The sequence below is a fragment of the Colius striatus genome, chromosome 1 (assembly GCF_028858725.1).
Source record: "Colius striatus isolate bColStr4 chromosome 1, bColStr4.1.hap1, whole genome shotgun sequence".
Taxonomy (NCBI): Eukaryota; Metazoa; Chordata; class Aves; order Coliiformes; family Coliidae; genus Colius; species Colius striatus.
This window is the reverse complement of record NC_084759.1, coordinates 91,577,003-91,599,228: the sequence shown is the minus strand read 5'-3', so window position 1 is coordinate 91,599,228 and position 22,226 is coordinate 91,577,003. Positions and strand designations below refer to the sequence as shown.

Genomic DNA, 22,226 nt, shown 5'->3' with positions numbered 1-22,226 from the left:
CAAGGACAAGCTAGATGAGGCTTTGAGGAATATGGTATGATGGAAGGTGAGTCTCTTCTAACCCCACCCATTCAATGATTCTGAACCCTGTTTAGCAGTACAGGCAGTTTTCTACATTTCACTAGACTGTTTTGCTGCCACTGATTTGCAGTGCTGCAGGCCAGAAGCCATAAAAAAGCCTGGTACCATAACAACTTCATTTATTTAACTTCTATTTTGCAAGTACTTTAAGTTTGTTGACTACTTCACGGTATCTTGCAAGGCACACTGAATGATCATGGGCTACTGAAAACACCCTGTCTGATATCTGGAGGAGAGGCAGGTACATATTGCTTCAGGGAGCATGAAATGTATTAACAAAATAGGGTGCAACCCACTGCCTTTAGGCTAAACTTCCTCATTTAATTAAATTTCATGAGTCAGAGTGATTTCATCAGACCCAGCCACTAAAGGCATCTAATATTTCTGGATATCCAGCTCAAGGAATTGAAATATTGAAATTAACATCATCTCTTGGACTAGCCTCGTATTGTTTTTCTTTTGCTTTTTACTATGGTTGGATTTTTCTCTGTGTGTTGTTTTTTGGGTTTTTTTAATTAGATTCTTGAAGCACTTCAGACACTGAATCCAGGAACTGCTTCCAAAAGAATCCAAGCAAGCAGATATAAACCACTACTAAGGACAACTCTTTGTAAAAAAAAAAAAAGGAAATTTATTTGGTGCAGTGTTTACATGCAAGATAATTGCATTTCAGTACCAAAAGAGAAAACAAGACCAGTAGAGTCATTTCATTCAAAAGATTTGTCCTTCTCAACAACAATGACTTGGTATGGCTTTTTGATCCTCCATACTATGATTACAAATTATTTTCAAAATCCTAGTTGAGGTGGTACTCTGATATTAATTACACTTTTTCTAAAACATATATGCAAATACATAAAGGAGAGTTCTAAGGAATTAAAAGCCAGATTTAACAAATGAGGTAGTTCGCCTGGTTACACGGAAACGCAGATTTATGTTTCTTTGTATAAAACACCAAGCCTCTGTACATCTGCATGTCTGCAATGAGGCCTATCGGTCACAACACAGCCTTACTGAAAAGCTTTGCCCTTTGCCTTTCCCAGCAGAGAGAGTTTAAGCCTCAATGTGACGTATGTGCAGCCAGGGACGTCTCCATACTTCCTGCTACAGCTCCAAAGCATCCTTCTCCATTGCCTACATCAAGAGTGACGGCAGGTTTTGCCCTTTTTGGGTTCTGAGTAGCTTAAGGCAGAACAGCACTTTTTAATTCACTGCTGAGACAGTCAGATCGGTGTCACTTGGAACAATCTGACTTGGATGACTTGCTGTGTTGAGATCCTGAGGATTTTTAACTACCTGAATATACAGTATTTTTTGTTTGTGTCTCTACCATAGTGCATGAAAAAAAATCCCTTCATATATACCAAAAAAACCACTAATTTCTTTTTAAATTGCCAACCAGCAGCTCAGAGATTCAACATTCACATCACTTAACATTTAATTTAAAACACGACTAAACCAACTGACTCAGCATCCCACAAAGAAGACCTTAAATTAAATTATGATTAAAAATGCCATTATAAGCCTATATCTGATTATCAAGTGGAAGTTACTCAACTAAAGGCAGACATTTCAGCAAGCAGTTGACAATGACTTTCTGCCAGGCACAACAAGAAGAAAGGTGCTCATTGTGATAATCCTTCACTGATTAAGATCAGTCACTGTAGCCAGCACAGAACCGAGTGTGCAATCCTTCATGTTATTTTTAAAAAGAAAATTCAAAGAGGAGAAAAAAAAATCATCTGCAAAGTGAATAAATATCCCAGAAACTCATGGCTTCATCTTTTCTTGTTTTCAGAAACATCGATCAGCAAGAAGCACAAATAGGGTCATCATCTATTTGCCTGTTTAAAAAACAAAACAAAAAACAAAGGCTCAAGTATTGATGACAGACTGCCTTAGTTATTTGAGTGCTTGTCAATAGAATAGCTTCATTAGCAGACAAGTCACATTTACTTATTTTTATAAATAAAATCAAGTTTCAGGAGCATTTTGGGGAGCATTTAAAATTACTTAAAACACCAAAATATTTTACCTGCATATTTTTATAAATCCAATCTGTAAACACAGTCATATTACCATATACTCCAGGTCTATTGGGACTAGCACAGCCAGTTCCCCAGCTGGTATCTCCAACCAGCCACCACACGGAGTTTTTCTTGGTTACTAGTGGACCTCCACTGTCACCCTGCACAAAATACAAGCATATTATTAGTGACTTGGCCACCAGAAAATACACAATCCGTTCCACCTTCAGGAATATAGGTTACATTTCAAAAAAGTTAACTAGCCTTTTAAGGCAGTCACTAAACCAAAATGTGATGGCAATTACAATATAAAATGATGACTGCTTGCAATAGGGATGAAAATTGTTTGACCTAAACACTAAATAAGACAGGTATTATTGACTTTCCTGGTCATAAGCACAATGCTACAATATCATCATGATTATGAGGAGCACTTGTTCACTTCCAAGCACTAGATAACAAAAACATCCTTGAAAGGACTACCTCACCCTATCTGGATATTTAGCAAGAACTTGGAACTAGCAACCATTCAGAAGATGAAACAAAAACAAAAGGGATACAACGCAAAAGAAACTACAGGGCCCAACCAAAATGTTGCTCGCTTTTTTTTTTTAATAGGATCTGATTGTAACTAATAGATGAATAAAAATAATTAGATCATTGTTAGGTGTTAATTAAGAATAATTACCTGACAGGAATCAACCCCTCCTACTAACTTTCCAGCACAGATCATTGTAGGCAAAACCATGCCATTATAGATAGAGACAGAATTACATGTTGAATATTCTATTAAGGGCACCATGGCATAATTCAAGTTATTTGATGTTTTACCTGGAATTGAAACGTGTACAAAAACACAAAGAGAAAATTAGAACAAGCATCGTCATACATTGCTATCACAAATCCCAGCAGGTAGTACTGTTCAAGATGAAATAAACTTACTAGAAACATCAGGAGGGATATTGAAGCTGCAATGGTCCATCATACAGAGACAACTGTGACATTAAAACTCCCTTCCAAGAGGTCAGTAAGTTATTCTGCTTTGCTGTGAGCATACTGTAAAGTGAGAGGTCATGGCACCTACCTGCCTACTCCAGCCCCAAATCAACTGTGTTATCTACAGGGCTATTAAAAGCACACAAAGTCTGCAAGAGCCAAAAAGGACTTCTCCAGAGTTTCATAGTCCAGAACAAGCTGCCAACAATTCCCATATTCAGGGTCCAGCTCTACAACTGCTCCCTGATACAGAAAGAAACCTTTCTTCCCCTTCGTTTTCACTTATAAATTTGCTTGCATCTTGCTATTTTAGCTTGAGGTGGTGGGAAGGGCACGCTCTTGCCCTTTCCCACATCCACAGAGGACTTGCTTGGCATAGAGCTATCCTTGTTACAGGAGACTGGGCCCTGCTAGCAGGAGCACAGACTTGAGAATATTTCTGGACCATGGTATTGATTTGAGGCTCCCCTGCAGTCTGCTGAATGCAACACATCACAACTTTCTTTGACACAGAATGCCTGTGTAAATATTAGAGGCTGTGAAACAGGTGAAATCAACAGATCTGGATCAAATTGCTCAACAGGGCCAGAGTAAAGGCTGGACTTGATGTTAAAGGTCTCTTCCAGCTGAAACAATTCTATGATTCCATGATTCTAATCAGTTATTCATAGATCAAAGAGGACTGGCTTATGTTGATGACCAAAATATTCCAGAGCCACTCTTTACCTCCTTGGTACTCTGCTCCCCACCCAGATATCCAACACTCTTCATTAGGCTGGAACATCATTCCTGGATTAGGTAGACAAACTGGTCGTACAGAATCTACAAAACAAACACAGTATAGATGTCCATACACAATTCAAAAAAATGCCTATGAAATATCTCAGCATGACCACCCCTTAAATACATACACACCATGAATTTTCTCTGTACTTTATCTTCCTTGCCTATTAGCAATACTGTGCAATGTAGGCAGCAGCAGAAAGCTTATCAGCTGCCCTTTCCCAATGGCTACCTAATCTTCACCTCAAAATGAGGAACAAGCACAGTTATTGGTTCTACATTAACTCATCAGGCTAACTAGAACAATTAATACCAGCTATTCTGATCAGCAGAACACAAAAAAAGAAGAAAAGTTTCTAACAACCACCTCTGCATTCTCTTTGCTAAACCCTGCTGAAAATAACCACAATGTAAGCAGGATTCAATGCCCATATACGGGAGGTGTGAAACAAAAACCTTGTAAACAGACAACCTCTGTGCTCTTAGCAGAAGAGACCCTTCAGATTACTTCTAGTAGCTTTAAACTGATGCACTGTCCATAAAAAGCACCTCAAGTTTAAACAATAGTTTGTCCTCTTATTTTTTACTGCTTCCTTACAAACTACCTACATTTACTTTTAAGGAAGGAACTTCTAGTAATGTTTGATTTTGAGGTTGGGGTGGGGTTTTTTTCCCCTCAACTGTTATTTGATGTAATTTGGTTTGGGGTTTAGTCAGCTGCTCCACCACCAAATTCTGAATTTGCACATATAGGACTGGCAATACTTAAGTACCATACATCCTTCTGGGATAGAAGTTCATTACTGAGATGAGCCTAAACTCCTTGACAGTGTACTAGATTTAAATAAATCCTACGTAGAAAATCAGAAGGTGTGTCCTCTGTCTCTACCTCTACCCCTACCCTGTCTCCACGTCTACGGTGTCTCTACTTACATTTTGTGTTCTTCCCATGAGTATCTACAAGGATTTCTCAATGAACTTCAGAAGCTGTAAAAGATGTGCTCGTAGTCATTGCATTTTTGCCTTAAAAAAGCAGAACACGTACCATTAAAACTCAGCGGTGTCTCCAATTTCATAAGGGCAACATCATTGTCTTTAGAATCTGTATCATAATCTGGATGGGAAATCACCAGTTGCACTTGGTATCCTTTTCCTAGGACCATCTTATTTTGATTCAGAATCCCAGCATAAACACTCCATCTGTATGCCTCAGAAAGTTGTCTACAGAAGAAAAACAGAATGGTTAGAAAGGTTGCTTCTCTGGCAACAAGTTACAGATTATGACCTGCAAAAAATTATCTTCAGTAATGGCAGTCAAATGCACACTCGACCAAGAACACACATGTATTTGACTGCCATTTCTGAAGAACAAGGTAAACAAATTCCGAGATAACCAATTTCGGGAAAGCTTGACTCTAAATTTCATAAATAATTCCAAAAAGTCTTTGAAATGGGTGATCTATCCCTGTCCATTCCCTTAGTCACTCAGCAAGGCAAATGATAGCGTGAACTGCAACACTCAAGTCTATTGATCTCCATGGCTAAGGGATCAAGTGGTTATTTCTGAGATGTCTCATGTTAGTGGTGTGACTTGTGTGTATAATTCAAAGCATGTAAGGGCAGCAGAAGCCAGAATTTGTAAAAAACAAACACACGATCTAGCAAAGAAATGTTCATGTCTTGAAAATGCCAGGGCAAGCTAATTTGGTTTTGATTTTTGGAGGTTTACAAATGCTCAATAGAGAGCTTCCCACAAGTATTAAACCTCCCTCCATGAGAGCTGCCAAGGCAGTAGTGCCTGTAAGCCATCCTCCCTCAAAAAAAAAAATCATGATTGAAAAACCAGTTTTCAAGCTACAGCTTGGTTGCCATTCCTAAAGGTTTTGCATACTACAGAGCTCAAATCAGAAAATAAAAGAGGGATAAGATCATCACATAAAAATAAACGCTTGCATTCTTTCTTCAAGGTTAAGGACAAAGTTATTTTTCCTTGGCTTAGCCTCAAAACTGTGATCCAGTCAACCAACCGTTACAAAGGTTTTGCTTAGTATGTTTTCCCTCCCACAGAAGCAGCCATGTTTTAAACATATTCTGCTACTGTACACAAGGTATGACAACCTCTTCAATTCTCCTGTATTATTTAAAAATGTACAAAGCACCAACTATTTTTCTTGTTGATACAGAATCACAGAATGGTAGGGATTGGAAGAGACCTTTAGATATCTAGTCCAACCCCCTCCTAAAGCAGGTTCACCTAGATCTGGTCACACAGGAATGTGTCTAGGTGGTTCTTGAAAGCCTCTAGAGAAGGAGACTCCACACTCTCCCTGGGCAGCCTTGGCCAGGGCTCCTTCACCCTCACAGTGAAATAGTTTTTCCTTATTTTTAAATGGAACTTTTTGTGTTCCAGCTTCATCCCATTACCCCTTGTCCTGTCACTGGATATGACAGAAAAAAAGTGATGTCTCGACCTCCTGACATCAGCCATTTAGATACTTGTAAATATCTACGTAAAGCAGATATACATTGGCGTTTAATACTGACTTGGGCTTTACTACACTGTGGCATGAAGACACAAGGAAATAAATAATATGGGCATCTTTAAAGAGACTGTATCTACAATTGTGTGATACTTGAAGGGTAAGGATTTTTTTCCCCCCCTCACTGTGTAATTCAATATCTTCATTAAAACTTTGTCTGGTGTTAAGTTTGGTGCCTTGATTGGGTGCATATCTATATCTAACACCGCCACTCAATTTAGTTTCCACCTTTAAGAAGTAAAATAAGAATTTCTTGCCTATAGAAAGCAGACAGGTGATTTACAGCCAGTCTCCTCCAGGATAAAACATCCCATAATACTTGAAAACCATACTGCTATGCAGATAAAATACTGTGCCTACCACCTGCATTCAAGGCAGAGGAGTAGGAAGGGTATTTAATTCCATTTAAAGGTGGGAAGCTGGGAGAGACTCACCCTTCCACACAGTGCGCGGCTGTGACGATCCACTGCGGGGTGATGATGGAGCCCCCGCAAACGTGGGTGCCCTGCACGTGGAGGCTGACCTGCCATGGCCACTGCCCCAGTGTTGCCACGCTGCCCCCCACAATCCTGTTCATCGCGCTCACGCTCTTTGTGGACAAGCCACACTCTAAGGAGTTAATTACACACACACACAGGCATTAGGTTAAAGGGCCAGCTGGGCTTGAAGATGGCTTCTGCAGCTCAGGCTTCAATAGTGGAGGGGGAACGTGGACCATGTCTCACTTCTACACTGTTGGTGGAACCTCCCTCAACCTGCTGGCCACACTCTTCCTGATGCATCCCAGGATGCCATTGGCCTTCTTGGTCATAGAGGTACGTTGCTGACTCATGTTTAGTTTATTATCAACCAGAACTCCCAGGTCTCTCTCTGCAGAGCTGCACTCCAGCAGGTCAATCCCCAGCCTGTACTGGTGCATGGGGTTGTTCCTCTCCAGGTGCAGGACTCTGCACTTGCTCTTGTTGAACCACATGAGGTTCCTCTCTACCCAATTCTCAATCTTCCCCCTCCACTCTGCCCTGGTGAGGCTACATCTGGAGTATTGTGTCCAGTTCTGGGCTTCCCAGCTTAAGACAGACGGGGAACTTCTGAAGAAAGTGTGGCAGAGGGCTACCAAGATGATCAGGGGGTTGAAGCACCTCTCTTATGAGGAAAGGCTATGGGACCTGGGCCTGTTTAGCCTGGCATGCACTGCTCACCCAATGTCCACATACTGGAGGAGCAGATGCACCACAGCCCCCCACCATGGACTACTGGGAAGGGCTACAGAGCTTTACCACAGACAAGTCATTTAAAGGAACTGGTGGCAGTAAAGACAAATGCAACTGGGGATCCAATATCCTCCTTGTCTCCAATCTCACCTTGTTCCTTAAACTGCTCTGTTTGAAACTTGGGAACCAGAGTTAAATCATCTGCCCATCAAAAGACAGCAATTATTTATGCAAATTCAAAAGGAGCTCCCAGTCAGACCATTTCAAAGCATGAACAAGCAGAAGTCTGAGAAACACAATCACTTACCTATGCAGCGCAGAGAAACCACATTTCCTGATGTACAGGAATCACTGCAACAGAAATAAAACATCCAACAGAATTTTAGGCACACATTGAAGCAAGTGGTGGGCACAAAGGTTACCATGTATCTTCTTTCTATCCTTTCCAGCTATGTGCCCTGCCTTTCACCTTCATCATCCTCCTTTTTTCACTCTCTCCAGCTACCCTACCAGCAACCATGTGGCCTCTACCATTTCTTGCATTCAGTAAAACTGTCATGTGGAAGACTGCAGTCACCAGTACAAAAGGTTTGTAAGACTATAGAGGAGTAAGAAGAACAGCATAAGAAAAAGCTGAGCTGATTTATGAAGTAGAACCTAACACAGGAGACACAGGAACTTTGCAGGCACAGTAGTCTTCATGTTTAGAAACCAGACACTTCAGAATTGGTTGATGAGAATAAAAGTGATGCTTTCTCAGCAAAAGATCCATTTTGCATGCTATGTGTTCATGTGACTGAAAAAATAAGTTGTACGAGCTGCTGTGAATGTGTTACAGCTGGCAGCTATTGCCACTGTACAGAAACTTCTGTAGATGGCCAAAGAGCCCTAGAAAACTATCTTTGATGTGGCCACCTTCTAGACAGCATAGAAGGAAGAGGATAGGACATCTTTTTTAGGAGAGGAAAGATGTAAAAGTGACAGCTGTGTTTTCAGATAGAAGGGAGAGCAATTGCTGCAATCTGATTAAGAACAAGTCTCTTTCCCTTTAATGATCCCCACTCATACAAGATGTGCTTGCATTATGCTATGGGCAGAAGCCACACCTGTTACAACAGCTAAAAAGACCCCTGATAAAAGGAACGAAGTTTGTATTAAACCAAGATACCTGGCATATAGCTTTTTGTACAAGTCTGCATTCCCAGCACTTGTGTTTATCTTCATGTAGATTTTAGAGCTGACTTCAGTTACTATTCCTCGACTATAATAATACGTATCTCTGCAAAACAAAAAGTCCATTAGGAAACCCAATAGTTTCAGTTTTCAAACAAGTGACAATAAGCTGCGCCAAGCTACAGCTTCTGATATGAATAACACTAAAAATACATTTTGTTGTGGGTTTTTTTTGATTAAACATAGAACCATGTTGATGTAGAACAGTGACAGATTCTTTAAACAACATTCTTTGTCAAGTTCTGTTTCACATCAAACAGATAGATTAAAACAATATTTTTATCTAATATTCATGCACAGTAAGAATCTTCAGACCCCTGAAACAAGGCAAGATGAAGAGATGCCTCTGCCAGTGCACAGCATAGTAAAGTTCAGGTTCAGTAAATCCTGCCAGCCACATTTCTGTGGGACAACGAAAAGGGTAGCAAGTGCTGCTGCTCCACCAGGCTTTCTAGCTGAGGACCAGCTCTACGTAGTTGCTGCCACATTGACTCACAGAAGTCGGAACTACTGGAGTTGGAGCTGCTAGAATCATTGCTGGTCCAGAGATCTGAAGTCAGAGTGCCATGACCCAGCATGGGCATACACAAGTTCTGCCTGCCTGGACAATAAATTTACTCCATTCCTCCACGTGTAAAAGAAGACAGTATTTGCCAACTGTATCAAAGAGAGGCAACGTCAAGTACTTCAGTAGCAGAAGAATTTGGGCTATGGCATTATATGGGGAGAACACAGGCAACACTCAGGGCCATGAATGTTTACGGCAATGTTCCACATGAGCTAGGGTTACTAGTGTGCTCAGAACATCAAGGCTTTCGGTATAATACTGGTGATGACAGGTTAAGACTGAATGTTATTGAGCAACTACAAAGACATGAAGAAAGCTCTGGAAGATGGTTGTAAGTGAATGTATTGGATACAAGTGACCCCACTAAGTACTGTGTGCATGCCAGATCCAGCTACTTGTTGGAGTAACATTTAATTTTGATTCTATAACAACTACTATTGTTAAAAATCAGACCCACCTGGGTTCATGAGAACTAGGTTGCCACTGCTCTCTGTTTCAGATATATACGGTTAAAAATAGCAAGAGGGAAACTTTAACCTTTCTAGGTATGTGCAAAGGTTGACAAAGGTTAGACTTACACACTGTAGCCCATGTCTTTACAGGCAATCTTCCCATAATCATCATTCCAGTCATCTTGACAAACAGGATACCAGGATTTACTGACAGGTGAATAAACTTCCAGGGTAAAGTTTGGTCCAAAAAGTCTAACTGCCAGAAAAGGAAGAAGGGAAGAAAAAAAAAAGAGAGAAAACAAGAACACCACATGCTATGTTACTGCTCTTGCTGTACTGAAAAGTATTGTTACCCATAATATTTGCTTGTATGTATAAACTGGTGTTAGTTTAATGCTGACTTCTACTCAAATTATTAGTAAACATCAAGTACACAGAAGAAATAAGTCATTGTAATATTTCTATGTAAGGCAACTCAAAACAATTACCGGTTTAAAAATGTGAGTGTATAAAGATAGCGTTCATCTTTTTATTTCAGCTTTAATGCCCAAAATTCTTGTTCAAATTCTGCCACTAACAAAAGACTGCAACATCCAAACTTTTCTTATATTTTATCTACGCAATCATATGTTTCTCAGTATATCATATATCATGTATAAATAAAACGGAACCTATTGTAATACATTTTATACCTTAATATATCAAATTTCTTCAGAGAAGCACTTGTAGAGCAAGAATGTAACAAAAAGCAATTAGGTCTGACATTCCATACCACATTATGCTACTTATTTGCACAAGAATTTAATATTAAAAATAGTTCAAGCAAAACAACAGATTGAACAAGCTTCTCCAAACACCCATTATTCAACCAAATGGAGAGGAACAGCTTTTGAGCATATGCCAGTAAATACTAATCCTGCATGAGGCATGTGCGGAATAAAGATTCCCAAAGAGCACAAACAAGAGCTTTCAAGAGTGGCACCAGCACAACACAGATGTTAGAAACAAGATGCCACACCTTTGGAACTGACAAATTGTTGATGTTTCTGCCTTTTACTTCCAGCTCTGCACTAAAGCTTCCCTTGGCCTCTTTTCAGTTGAAAACACTGATCAAATCAGGTTTTGTTACACAAAGGAGTTATGAAGTATTTGAAGCATTATTGGGAGAATGAGGAATGTGAAATATGTGGAAAGAGACAAGCTTGACTGAACCTCACTACATTTAAGTTATCACTTCAGGTTCTACTAAGAAACCAATGATGATTGTTCTTTTCAGAAACAATATTACATTCAGTTTTGCACTAACCTTATTCGAATTAAAAAGTAATATTTTAAAAACTGATTTTTAATTGGACTGGAAACAAATTGAATCTCTAGGTTATATGCTTCAAAGTGCTCAAACATCCTAAAACATTTTAGAGGTATAACTTAAGCTAAAATGGTTTTTGGTACTCACCACACCGGGTTTCATCTTCCCCATTGGGGCAGTCATTCACTCCATCACACCACTGCGAGGCTGTCACACATACTCCTGAAGATCCACACTCTATTAAGGAGTTGAGACAACCACTCTGTACTTCAGGAAGAGAGAAACATGGACAAACATCAGCTTTTCTTCAGGAGACTACTGTGAACTCTCATCTTAAGGAGAACTTCACTTTGATGGATCAAAACATAACAATGAGCTCTTAAAGCCAGAGATGGGAAGAGACCCAGCCTGACACAACAGAAAATGTATTGCTGTGTCCTTCACGTCACAGGTCAGATTAAATCACTGATGCAGCTGATTGGATTTTGTCCACCACCTCCCCTGAATAAGCAAGCACCATTAAGTTGTCTAAAAGGAAACAGCCTTACACTGACAAAGCACAACACTTTTGGTTTTGCTGCCACTTAAAACAAGATTACATTCAGTCTGTATAAACTGAAGTGAGATTAAAAAAAACACCCACACAATAAGAACACAATGTGTCATTATAAAAGTTTCAAATTAGGTCCCTTCTCTTTTCCTTTCTTTTACTGCATAGAACAGAGAGGCTCCTAAAACCACAGAAAACTGTTTTCTAGTTTCCTTTGAAAACTGGCCTTCATTGAAAACAAAATTAAGACAGCACATCACAAACTTCACCTAATCTGAACAGAATTGCTCTAGTTCAGCTTCAAAGCTCTGTCATCCTGCTTGGGGATGACTTCCAAGGCAAACGTATCATCTGTGGTATGGCTTACAGTGGCAAGACAGGCTGGGCTCACACAAAGTTAACACAGTTTGAAAGCAAAAGCCTCACAGAAACAAATATACAGATGTGAATTACTTCTGCTCCAAGGGAGATGTCATTTCACCAAAAAAAAACATACCTTGAACATTTACACTCTTGCAGGTAAGTTGTAAAAATTTACTTCAGTTGCCTTCCTTCAGCTGAAATTAAGTGAAGTTCCAATTTGGAAGAAAGTTCCATTTCAGAAAGGATATACATCAGTGACTTCTTTGATGAAATGCACCTCATAATGTGTTGGCTGTGCATAGTCATGCTCCAGCTATTCCACCAGTGCAAAAACCCTTGCAAGAAGTCAAACTACTCTTTACTAACAGCTACAGTGCAGTACAGCTCTACAGCAACACCTTTTGCTAGATAGCTGAAAGCTTTCCAGAGAAGTCACATGAATAAGCTCCTCCAGAAGAGTCACAAAGCTAATGACATGACTTAACATCAAAATTGTATTTCCTTCATGAAGGGAAAGGAAAGTGACTGCAGCATTGTCCATTAAAAAGAGAGGAAAAATAAATAAATACAAAAACCTCACACAAACAAAATGGAGCCATTTAGAAGCAACATTAGTTCATCTCTCAGGGGACAGGTAGCAAAGAACTTCCTGTCCTTAATTCAGCATAAAACGGAAGTAAGAATGTATATTTCTAATCTTAAAAGTTTAATATATCTTTTCTTTCAGAACCAAAAAAAATTTCTTACCAAAATACCAGATGAAGAAAGCAGCAATTGCACAACAAATTACTATTAAAATGGATATTATAATGATTAAGATTTTCTTTACATCTGAAAATAAGGTAGAAAAAGATAAATTAGGTTCACAAATAACATAATTTCCACCCACCAGCACTACCTATTTCCCTGGGAAATAAAACCAGACATTTTTTGCCAGACAGATTCTTCTCCTCTCTACCACCCTTCCTCCAAAATGTCCAGGTTCCTGTTCCATTACACTAGCATCCCAGGTAGCTATTCCTTCTTTGTCTGTGTGGAGGTGGCTCCTTCAATAGAGAAGTTGGAAGGGAACATCCCTTTTATTTCTCTTAATTTGGAAGACCTTAGGTCTAAAACTGGAAGAAATCCCAACAAAACTTACTTGATGCACGTGTTCTCACGGGTGAAGGTGCTACTGGCCTAGTGGACTGACGGGTATCCACCCTTGGGACATAGCTTGGCACTGAGGGAGCACTTGTTGAGTAGTACTGTGCGTATGGGTTAGCACCTACAGGCTGCCTGGCAGAATAGACATTTTCTGGCTGAAAGCCAGAATTTTCATAGTATGGCGGTGGACCCTAAATGATAAAGTTGAGGTGAAGGAAACAGGAAAAGATGGACAACAAGAGACAAGACTGCAATTAGGACAAAATAAGTTTCAGGTGATGTTTACATTCAGAACCCTAACAAGCAATTCTGCTCACACAGAAATACACCCTGCATGCACACACAGACTAGTGACTCTGATTTGGTTTTCAATTATTATATCCAGTTATATAAATTATGAATATCATTTATTTTTCATGTATTATTATACATGTCTGACACTTTGCACCTTGAATAATAAACATGAGAGGTAGGCTAGAAAGCATATGAAGAGGTCAGTTTCCTGATCCAAAGCAACTAAACCCAAGAAGGATTCTTGAACCTAGCCCTCCAGCTGGCCACACAAGCCATTGCACTCAAACATCTGACAGGGTAGAAATAAGCAGTAAGGATAGTTTTAGGAAGTATCATCATTGAAAGAAACTCTGGCAAGTAACAGCCTTTGTGTGTACAGTTGTCTCGGTCTAGGATAAACACTCACTGCCCAATTTTGTCCTGTGACAACATCAGGTATACCTAAGCTGCTACTTCAAATGCACAGGCCTTTAACAGTTTCTGGAACTTTTATCCTGGAAGAGCTTTAAGCACTAATTAAAAGCCATTCCAGTCTATCACTCCAAAAAAGCTTTAAAAGCATAAATCTCTCCCAGGACTATCTGAGCACTTGAAATGCTTGTTAATTCAAGCCTCTTACATCTGCCTCTCAGTATATCTTTCCCCTTTTGGAGAAAACACAAGAAATATTCTATATTTTAAAGGACTTGTTAATCAAGACATCACTTGACAGGCTGTTACTTTTGAAGAAATAAAAGCCCATAAAAAAAAAAATCCATTGAGGAATATTTTTTAATATTCTGTTTACTTACTACAGTAGAGGTCATCTTTCCTTTGTCAGCAGTACAGAAACAATTCAAGTGTTTGGAAGTAAAGAGTGAACCTATGTTAGAAAAAGAAGAAGAAAACAAAATAAAACAAAAAACAACCATCATAACCAGAACCTTTGTCCACCTTTTTTGTCTTTTTTTTTTTCCTTTGGAAAAACACCAAGCCTGGCAGGAGGCGGAAAAATAAACGGAAGTATTTGAAGACAGGGTACAAATTAAGGTGCAGCATGAAATCAGATCTCCATAGCCTCTCAATACAACCTTGAGCATTATACAGTGGCAACTATTCATTAACACGAGCGCCACACAAACCAAGAAGATTAAGTTAGTGCTCACTCTCGCTGACAGACCAAGAGTTAAAGAATATCCTGGCAACAACCCACACGGTGTCAGTACCAAGTTCAGGTCCTCCTGTCTCTCTCAACACTTACTCATGTATCACTCTGAGGTTTATGACACAGAAACGAGAACACGAACAAAGCATTGGGAAATACAAATTCAGCTAACTCATTTGACAATGCCATGCCTAACAGCCCCACAAGCCACGTCTTTTTTTGCTTTTCCACATTGCAAACAGTTGTTTTCTTTGTTGTGTGTTGGAGCTGCCACACCAAAATTATGGAAAGAAGCACAACAGAGAAATGATATGCAATACCAAAATGGAAGTTTTTCAAATCGAGTAACAGAGAGGAGCTACATCCACTGTTTCAAGCATATAGCAGTTTATTTTGAAGTTAAATATTAACATTAAGTAAAACCACAGATTAGCAAAGACACAAGAAACAACTGAATGTGTGCTGCCACAGTTCTAAAATAGCCAGTTATAAACAATAATTTTAACAAATCATTTAACCTGTTGAGTTCTCTCGTAATGTTACTCTACATGAAGAGAAGCCTATGAAGTGCCTAAGTAATGCACTGAGAAATACCTTCCTCTAGCTTGCAGAGCAGTACTCTGCACACAGACTCACTGTTATGACCTTTGTTGAAAGCCATGACTATAAAGAACAGTTGCATTAAAACACAGCATAATTTAGCCTCAAGTATAAAGTAATTTTTCAAAACCTATACCAAAGTGTCATCTCACTCCAAACCATACTGCAAGTATCTTTGAAGCATGTTTCAACCACAGCTTGGCACCCCAAGCCTGCCAACGTTTTGTGACAGTTCAGGAGGCTGATTCTGGTATTTACATATTAAAGCTGGCAAAGAAAAAGTAAATAATAACACACTGCTGAACTCTTATTTGCATAGCAGACAGGTGAAAAACAAGTCTTACTCCTACTTACAATAAATCCATCAGATTGGTGACTAAGGCTTCAGGACTTCTGCTTTATGTTGCATCCATTCTTAATCAGCTCTTCACAGCAGAGTCGGGGAGTGTAGCTCTGCCCAGACTTAAAGAATAAATAACAAGCCCTAGGATGATACTTTTGTTCCTTGTTCTGTGTAAAGGAGGGGAAAAAAAAAAAGATAAGGAAGTTTAGTGACAGCAGATAGAAGAATACTAGATAGTGATTCTGAGGTACTATGACCAAAGAAAAATGAAAATATTTTTTACATTATCATTTAAAAGGGTTTGCAAATTGGCAGATGACAGCTTTCCACACTTTTTTGGGGGGAGTCGGTTATTGGTTGTTTGGAGTTTTTTTAAAACTAATTGAGGGAAAAATATATCTGTATTGCTTAATTATCTTTCAACCATCACTCCCAATTCAGTTCTTGTTAATCTATTTTCCATCCAGTTTCTGATTAATAACAGTTTTCCGTTATCACAACACAAAACACAGGAAAGTCATAGATACATATAGATTTCTGTGGTATTACATACACACATTTGCCAGGGCATTAGAAACAGACTAAACTGAAACCGGTGGGCTCCCATCAGTTTGCAAACATTTAAGGCAGAAATCGATGTGTAGCAACAAATGATGTTATAATTTAGTTTTCTTAAACATCCACACCTCAAAATGTTTACAAATGCATCAAGAGAACGGCAACAATTTCCACAGATAAGGAAGCTGGGTCACGAAGAAACAAACTGAGTGTCAAATACTTCTCATGACAACAACTACAGAGCTAGAAGAGATTGGTCGGTTTTGCCTCCACCAAATACCTTGGCCTCTAACTCACCTCACTCATCAGACATTTAAATAGATCCCATACAAAAGTATGATAAACCCACTCTGGCACAAAAGAGCTCAGGGAGAACGTACACCTATCCTTCCCTCCCACTGCCAGTCACTCCTCCTGACGGCTGTCCACCTATAACAGGACTTTACTGGGAAACACTACACCTGAAGAAACACACCTTAAGAGTTCTTTAAACTGAGCTGGTGGAGTTAAAGTGTACAGAGGTCCTGGGGAAAGGAAACAGCGCTGGAGCTCACCCCTGCAGCAGGATTGAGTGTGCAAGAGACAGGGTCCAGGGAGCCAGAGCCTTGTAGGTTAGCTTGCTAACACTTTCTGGCTTTGGAAAAATTATACCCAAAGAATGAGAGAGATCTGCCACTCATTTGCAGTTAAGCCTTTAAATTTTAAAAACTCCAGTTTACTCCAGTATGGATGGAGCAGAGACAGCATTCAGACCTCCAGCAACACAGAAGTTCCAAAATTGAGTGTGCTTATATTTCATAACTTTTCACATAAAGAAATAAGGGTACTGCTTCTAAGTGATAATAAGAGTATAAAACACATAGTCATCACTGACATGGTATACTGATGAATGCAATGAAATGTACTGCCTCATTATTTGCAGGTATTATTTGAAATACATTCGTCTTGCATGGAAAGGAATGTTAGAACTAATGTTTTGAAAAAAAGACTGAAAAAATACATCATTTTTTCCAACAAAAGTTGTCAGAATGAAAAAGAACACCCAAACAACAATTAAAAAACTGAAATATTAGATTAACAACAAATTGAATCAATTTCTGCAAATCAGTTCTTCATATTTAAGCAAAAGTTGCAGTACAGTTGGTCTGTATTTGATAAACTACTCCTTAATTGAATATAGGCTTCCTAGACTATTGATTTTCCAAAGGCTGCTCCTCTTCCCTACCATGGTGACAGTCACTCTGTTCTCTGATCCAGAAAGGCACCATGCACAGAGTGGTGCTGCTCAGCTGTAAGTGCTCCTCACTGCCACATCCTGAGAAGATTCAGGGCAGGCTTCATCAACACTTATAAGTACCTAAAGGGTAGGTGTCAGGAGGATGAGAAGATTCTTTTTTCTGTAGTGTCCAGTGACAGGATAAAGGGTAATGGCCATAAGCTTGAATACAAAAAAGTTCCACTTAAACACAAGGAAAAGCTTCTTTCCTGTGAGAGTAAGGGAGCCCTGGCACAGGCTGCCCAGGGAGTGGAGTCTCCTTCTCTGGAGGTTTTCAAAGCCCTTCTGGACACACTCCTGCATGACGCCCCTGCTTTAGCATCCAGCAGACCTCTGGATGGTCTCTAGAGATCCCTTCTAACCCCAATCATTCTATGATTCTATGATCCCCCTAAGCCTCTCACCTCACAACTGCTGGACAAAGGTAAGCCACCCCATTTGCCTGCTTACAGCAGCATCAGATCATCACTCCTTTGTACTGAGTGTCCTTCACTAGTCAGGAGTCAACACCTCCAAAAGACAATAGAAAAAACAAAATGCAAAGAAACCCTAAATATTTAACCATGATTCTGTGGGGTCTTTTGCTCGCTTCTACTCTAGTTTTCTATGAGAGATATAATAGTGGTACTTCCTTAGTACCCAACATGTCGTAACTGTTAATTGAGTACCATGCTCTGGAAGCGGAGACTTTCACGAGTACCACTAGCTATATTCATTTTCACAAGCTTTTATACAGAGATCAATAAATATTGTCTACAAGCCTGGACACCTAAGTCAATAGAGTAGAATAATTACCTTCAGATATCCTAATAGAACACCATGAATTGGACTTGGCCAATGAAGTCAGTTATATTGGCCACAGTATACTTCCTGCATTTATATATTACTTCAGTAAATATTTTGTCCTATTCTTTGAAATAGAAACACCATGAGCTGTTTGCTAAGCTCTATGGAAAAAACAACAGAAAAACTGAAACTTCATGGTTAGACCTATGTAAAAGCAACTGCATGCAAACAAGGAAGAAGGGAGAGGACAGAAGAGTAAAAAGACAAATGTATGAAGTCAAGTCCAGCTGCTAAAAGGAGGAAGCATAAAAGCATCCAAACACTCTGTATGAACACTAACAAACACCGTGTTACATCAAAAAAAATAGCAGTTCCCTTTATTCAGGTAAACAAATACAGCACGGGAAAATGAATGAACAAATCAGCAAAACTCATTAAGGCAGCAAAGGAGTAAATTCAGTGCAAAGCTCAACCTTAAAGAAAGGGGTAAGCCAAGAAATTATTATCTTTGTTGATGACGTTAGAAAGGAATTATGGTTTCATATTTTTTTTATTCCCAATTGTTTTATGACCACCTTAGAAGTTTCGGTAGCACAACCTTAAACACTATGTAACCAGGATGTAAGGGGTGGGGAGCAAAGCGGGAAGAGGCAATAAGGAAGAAAAAAAAGAGAGAGAGAAAACAAGCAAAGAGGTGATTCTAAATTCATTTACATGATCTTTACACAGGCTGTGTGATTCTTGCTTCTGCTATCTGCACAAGAGAAATGAAACGTGGCCAAGATTCCTGTTTAACAAGGAGCATTAAAAATTACCACGACTTGCAAATTACATATAGAAGGTTAAAAAAAAAAATCCAATTATGTATGAAAAAAGAAAGAAACTAAATAAGAATTTTCATCTCACTCCATTAACAAAATGTCCTTGAAACTTCTTCAGGAAGTAGCACTGAATATTTTTATTGTGATGATTAAAAAGGTCAATGTAATTTACTCCACAGGGTAAAAATTATCCTCTGGTAGAGTTCAAAGACAAATCAATAAGCAACTGAATGTCTCAAAGTCATCAAAATCATGTTCTCCTGGTGTCTTGGCCTTTAGGCTAACCTTCTTTATAGGGGTAAGCACTAGTCAGTGTATCTATGCAGTAACATTGCAGAGAACTATATGAGACTATGCAAACATTTATATGAAAAGTTGACATAGAGCCTTGGCATTCTTAGATCTCTTAAGAAACAGCTTTGAACCTAGTCTAGATTAGTTCCTGAAATACCATTAAACTGTAGAACTACTTATCAACAAAAGTCAAAATCAGTGCCTCTTGATAAGCACTACCTAGTAGCTCAAATAAAATCCACAACAGTATTCCCAAGGCCAGCAAAACAAAAATTAATATAAATTTCACATGCAAAAAAAAAGGCATTAAAAAGCTCTGAGCGCAGCAGTCTCATTTTAAACAGTTATGCAATTATGTATTCATATTACAAGTAATCATCCATTTGTCTTTCTCTGAAGACAAATTACCGTGAAACTCAGCCCGTCACATGTACATCACATGTCTTTGGTTGGACAGAGGAGTAGGAAAGAAGGCTGAAAAGCTACTGCTTTGCTGAATGGATGATGAGTGCCAGAAGCTGCAACCCTCAAAAAAAACCCCATTTCTGAAATAGAAAGGTCCAAGAGCCCAGAAGAACCAGATTTGCTGGCATAGTAGGAGACAGACCAATTGGGCAGGTAACAACTGCAGAGACAGCCATTGCTTACAGCACTCCCCACCTCATGCACACAAAACACATTGTTGCTGCATCACATTATTGCAGCAACAGCCAGCCTGGCCTTTGGATGTTTTCTTCCCCTATACTACATCTCTGGTTCTGCCTCTGCTTTTCTCCTTTCATGGCAGAAGCAAATAACCTCAATTTCTAGTAGTAAAATTCAAACCTCTCTCCATGGCACTGAAAGACTTAGGCAAGAGAAAAAAAAGCTCTCAAGAACACTTGTTTTTCATATCCAAGTTGCAAATAAATACTGCATGAATATGGTACCAGTAGGTACTCACCCCACAGAAAAACAAAAACTAGCAATGTTTAACATATCAGGCTTACTTAGATATTTGTCCACGTCAGCTGCTTTCAACCTGTGAACTACAGATCCTAAGGAACTGTAAACCACTTCCAAGGGGTCTAGGGCAAATAGAAAAGTAAGCCTGCTGGCAGGAGGTCTGAATTCACTCCACGGGCAGGCTCCTATTGCCAGCAACAGGTTTAGGAATCCAAGCTTTAAAGACATGGGAGAAGTATGCAGAAGTATGGACACAGGTGAGTTACCATCGCAGTACTGAAACTACTCAGTGTGGATTGACCTTTGACTAACACAAGAGGACAAGTCCGTATCTTCAGGAGTGTCAATTCCTGAGAGAAATATTTTGACCAACGTCCTGGAAGACTGTTTTGCTTTGTTTTTCCGTCAACATCCAGGAACATAGTTTCAACTTCTTTCCATATTCAGGCTACACTGCCATGACAGATTTACTCTAGGCTGATTTTCCTATGTATCAGTATAATTTTTAACAATTCTAAAACAAAAGGAAGCAAGCCATTTTAAATCCTACTTTGTCATAAATTTTATCTTAGTCCACCTGTCTTTCAACTTTACGTTTACATTGTAGGAAGGTAACTGCCTACCCATACACCTGCTATAATTTCCGAGTTTCGCTGACTCGCCACACATAATCTCCATCTCTTTCCCTGCCTAATACTACCTTAGTGGATGTAAATTATCCTTCAGGTGTGAAGCTGCTTCCTTTGGCTCTAAAGCACTGAAAGCATTAGTGTCACTTTACTCGGGGCAAATACGGATACTTCAGACAAACGTGAGAATGGTCCCTTAAATCCACCAACACCCACTCAGAAACGCGAGGTCAAATTTGAAAGCCAGGTAAGATTTAATCATCAGTAAAGCCACCTGAGGGGAGGCACAGAGCGGGGGGGGTTGGTTTCAGCATTCAAAGCTTTGGCACAAAAGTTCCAATGATATGGCTCCTGTGGAAAGGCACTTATTAAAAGTTATTCTTCCAAAATTACTTGACGAGCTGTGACAACTGTAACCAGAAATCTGCACTTTTGTGAGAAACCAAAGCTGCAGTAACGTTAATAAACAATGAAGAGGCCCCAGAACTAGACGATGGTTTAGTTTATTCATGTCCAGAGTCTACTCACTCCGTGACCTTGAAAATCCTACCTAAACTCACCCCATCTCGTCTCTCTTTATCACAACGGCAAGAAACGGACAACCTCCACCTCGAGAAGAACGAGGTAGGGCAGCGTTGGCGTCACCTTTCCTCCTGTACCTCGCCAGATCGCGTTATTCACTTCACAACACCCATTCACCCCCTTGTAAGCTAGTTTCAGCTCCTGCCTTGCTTTGCCTCTTGCCTTACCCATCTCCCCGCCGCGGAGCGCAACTTTTTCGCCTTGCAACTACCAGGAGAGAAACTGGTTGTGGAAAGTGGGGAGCCAGGTAAAGCAGAGGGAGACATGGCTGAGAGAGGTGAGCTTACATCCCCACTCGATTTTATCAGCCGGCACCTCCTTTTCTCGCTCTCAAGAGAAAAGGCAGCACCCCCAGGGCTGTCCGCTCCGGGCACCGCGCCGACTCCCCGGCGCCCGCGGGACGGAGGTTTTCAGCTGCCCCCGGAGTCGCTCCGCACTACTCCTCCCAAGCAAAGCCAAAGCTCCTTAACTAAAAGCCAGAAACCACAGGCGCGACCCCTGGCCCCAGAGGTGGCTCCGCTCGCCTCGGAGAATAGCCCGCGCGGGGCGAAGGGGCCGCGGCGGGGAGCGCCGCGCTTACCTGGGGCTACCCCCGCCGGAGAGACGACGGGACGGGAGGGAAGGCGGCACACCGAGCTGGGAACAGCCGCTGCGGCCGGGGCGGAGTTAGCCGGCGGGGGGAGCAGCGGGAGAGG

General features: G+C 40.1%; 1 protein-coding gene across 1 annotated transcript; it reads right to left on the bottom strand.

Moving 5' to 3' along the window:
- Nucleotides 1–688: 688 nt before the first annotated feature.
- TMPRSS2 (transmembrane serine protease 2) lies at nt 689–22,224 on the bottom strand. Its single transcript, XM_062000915.1, has 15 exons — nt 22,112–22,224; nt 15,652–15,807; nt 14,345–14,415; nt 13,255–13,450; nt 12,861–12,944; nt 11,348–11,467; nt 10,018–10,147; nt 8,807–8,917; nt 7,946–7,989; nt 6,862–7,036; nt 4,933–5,108; nt 3,831–3,926; nt 2,797–2,939; nt 2,117–2,269; nt 689–1,925 (listed from the first exon to the last, which is right to left on the bottom strand). Exons 3-15 carry the CDS (start codon nt 14,357–14,359, stop codon nt 1,914–1,916), a joined length of 1,455 nt encoding a protein of 484 aa, XP_061856899.1. The 5' UTR covers nt 14,360–14,415; nt 15,652–15,807; nt 22,112–22,224; the 3' UTR covers nt 689–1,913.
- Nucleotides 22,225–22,226: the final 2 nt, after the last annotated feature.

What these genes read in the sequence shown, in the direction of transcription:
- TMPRSS2 (XM_062000915.1), bottom strand. An exon ending in GGAAGATGAAACCCGGTGTG is followed by an intron (nt 10,148 to 11,347) that starts GTGAGTACCAAA and finishes CTTTTCTGGCAG; the next exon opens with TTAGACTTTTTGGACCAAAC. An exon ending in GAGGGGTTGATTCCTGTCAG is followed by an intron (nt 2,270 to 2,796) that starts GTAATTATTCTT and finishes TATTTTGTGCAG; the next exon opens with GGTGACAGTGGAGGTCCACT.